The sequence below is a fragment of the Aaosphaeria arxii genome (genome assembly GCF_010015735.1).
Source record: "Aaosphaeria arxii CBS 175.79 unplaced genomic scaffold BU24scaffold_24, whole genome shotgun sequence".
NCBI lineage: Eukaryota > Fungi > Ascomycota > Dothideomycetes > Pleosporales > Aaosphaeria > Aaosphaeria arxii.
The window spans coordinates 9,319-12,222 of record NW_022983497.1 but is presented as its reverse complement, the minus strand read 5'-3'; the positions used below and the strand labels follow the sequence as shown (position 1 = coordinate 12,222).

Sequence of the window (2,904 nt, the reverse complement as noted above, 5' to 3'; positions counted from 1 at the left end):
ACAACACCAACAGTCTTGACAACAACACCAACAGTCTTGACAACACCAACAACACCGTTGACGGCACTAACAACAATGCTATAGATGGGATGAAAGAAATGGACGGTTTTCTCAACGTTCCTGCTATGAACAAATAGGGTTTCAGAATTAGTCATTCTCTGATCTCAACATCACAACACTGCTCAACTGTCTAGCCTCAACGCCAGGCTTTATCGCTGATCTCAACATCACAGTACTGCTCAATTGTCTGGCCTCAACGCCAGGTCTTATGCGTTCTGTTTTCATCGTAGTTGACATTAATATCATTCATTCTTGCCTTTTTACTTTGTTAATCTTTATTGTGTGCATGCACTGCCAACGATGTTAACCGTTGATGATATGGGTTTCTTCCGCCGCCATGGTATAAGCTGCCGCCGATAGCATGCAGCGTGTTGCACTCGGGATCGTAATGGCCTACTCAAGCAAACTTATCAGATCGGTCATCGGTTCGATGGTCGTGGGCAGCTACCGCACCGTTCGATACGGGGACTATCACGAGATCCGAGACCAACGTACGATCTCGAGAACCTGGACAGGGCATCGAGTGAGCCAATTCGCAGAGTCTCTGGTCCATTACCATCGTTGGAAGCAGCCCAGAGATACGCCAGCCACGACTGCAGACATCAAGATGAACCAGTACATGTTGGCGACTGGTAAGTCCTTAACCTTGGTTCCTTCTTTTAGGATTTTACCTTTTTATCTCTTTTTTCTATTAATTGTTGGACACCATGTGGTTTTCATGCTGTTTTCTCTAGGTGCTTACCATGTGTGTTTCTTATATGCGAGTTTAAGTTGGTCCTAATGCTGTATTTCGCCCTTGATGTAGTCTTTAACGGAATTGGTTACCTTGATGTAATCACTCACCTTATACGCAGGAAGTTATTAGAAGGTCTCTCCGCATTCACAATATTCGTTTTATCATTCCTCCATTTTTGGCCTACTAAGAAGCGTGCCTTTATACAGGCTGGTCGAGTAGATGTAAAACTAAAGTTCGATATAACTAACTTTCCGTAAGGACAAAGAGAACATGCCGTGTTAACTTGAACGCTGAAGGCACGATCTTCGCGAGCAATCGCATTGATAGGGATAGGGATACTTAGAATAAGTGCACTACTAACTGTCGTATCCTTTAGTTACTATTCTCTCCCGTAATATCTCCTTGATGTCGTCGTATAACCTCAAATGTAGATCTGTCCATCGCCTCCCTCTGTGAAGGCGTTTTTTATACCGCAGTGAGACTCCATCGAATGCATCCCAACTAGTCATGTAATCAAGTGCCGTGAAATTTGAAGAAGATCGAGATTTGGGACGCTGCCGAGGAGATAGGCTTCAAAGCACCTACCATCCACGTCTTTACGATGCCCAGAAGGGTGGCGTCGCGTAAGGCCATGGTCTTATCCAACAAAGTTTCAATCACTTGTCCACCGATCGTCCTGCTCGAGCTTAGTTTCCGAATATTCAAAACCCGCTTTCCTACGACTTTGCTCAGATGCCAGCGTCATACTCTACTTAAACCCTAGCTGTACTCAGTGTTACACAAGGCGGCTAGGGAACGAAATAAATACCGGGCCAAAAAGAATTTTCACGGAAAGCTAAACGAGAGACACAATTTTCTTATCTTTCCCGCCTTGTCAAATTATACAGCTTCCTCCATCTCTACACATGCTCCCTACCCACCAAAACGATGCCTCCAAGGTCGACTGCAGGAAGGAGATCTCAGAGAAAGTTAGGGCCTTTGACTCATTTATTAGCAAAAATGAGAAAGCGAGCGCTGCCAAGATTAATCTACCTAGCAATGGCTTTTCGCTTGAGAAATCGTCCTTTAGAAAGAATTGTTTTCTCAGACACCCGCAGCGTACAGTAATAGATCGGATCCGAATAGGATCTGTCTATCACTTGGAGGATATCTTTGAGGAGAGTCCGCCTCAAGAGATTATGATTGTCGACTTGATTCAATGCGCCGCACATGACGACAGAGTTGCTTTTGCTTTAGTATTCGACACCAAGACTGTGCGAGATGCAGTTAAACCAGAATGCAGCTGGCCATATCAACTCCAGGGCGACGAGATGCCTCAATACGTTCTTAGCAATGTTTTCTACGCTTTGGACAAACGTCTCTTCACAATGAACTTCAAATTTGCCAACGAGACTGTGTCCTCTTATTGTGGATTCAATTTCTACCGTTGGGATCTGGAAGCTTTCAATGCATCTCACGCGGCGGTGAACTACGCCTTCACTTCCTACAACGAACCAGTGTCAACCCTGTTCTTTCAGAAGGGTGGTGAAGATGGGTCAAGGGGGCTATCCCGAGAGATCAGATTCCAGGTGTACGCGGAGATATTCTCGCCTATGGTGTTTAAAGCTCTCAAACCAGCCGGAACTTCAAGCAAAGGCTTCCTAGCAAGCTATGAGTTCTCCGACAATTCTGAAAACGAGTATGGTATTCTCTTAAGCACAGAGGAGGTCCAGAATGCAATGTACGACGCGCGTATAGACATAGGCATCCTTGACCTGCTTCATATGGTTCCTACAGAAATATCTTCAACTACGGGAATCATCTACGGGTCCGGCCGGACGAGTCTCCGAATCCCGCTGCCAAATCTCGGAAGGCTAGGAATTATGGCAGCTCAGCTAGAGCCAACCCTCCCAATCTTTCAGACTATCAGGAGCTGCGTGGGACTCTACAAGAAGGTCCGGAAGATTAGAATTACCATACTCCACTCTGGGGTGATTACTGAGGAAGGACTAGCAGAAGAAAAGGAGCTCATGCAAGGACTGCACAAGGATGTTGAATGGGTTGTTAACATTTCGAACTGCTCCAATATGGCTCAAATCCACGCCATGGACAACGCCTTACCGCGATAA

General features: G+C 45.7%; 1 protein-coding gene across 1 annotated transcript; it reads left to right on the top strand.

The window, feature by feature from the left end:
• Nucleotides 1–448: 448 nt before the first annotated feature.
• On the top strand, nt 449–2,904 carry BU24DRAFT_469075 (uncharacterized protein; the record flags this gene model as incomplete). The annotated part of the gene is made up of 2 exons (XM_033532579.1): nt 449–692; nt 1,907–2,904. 2 exons carry the CDS (start codon nt 449–451, stop codon nt 2,902–2,904), a joined length of 1,242 nt encoding a protein of 413 aa, XP_033376640.1.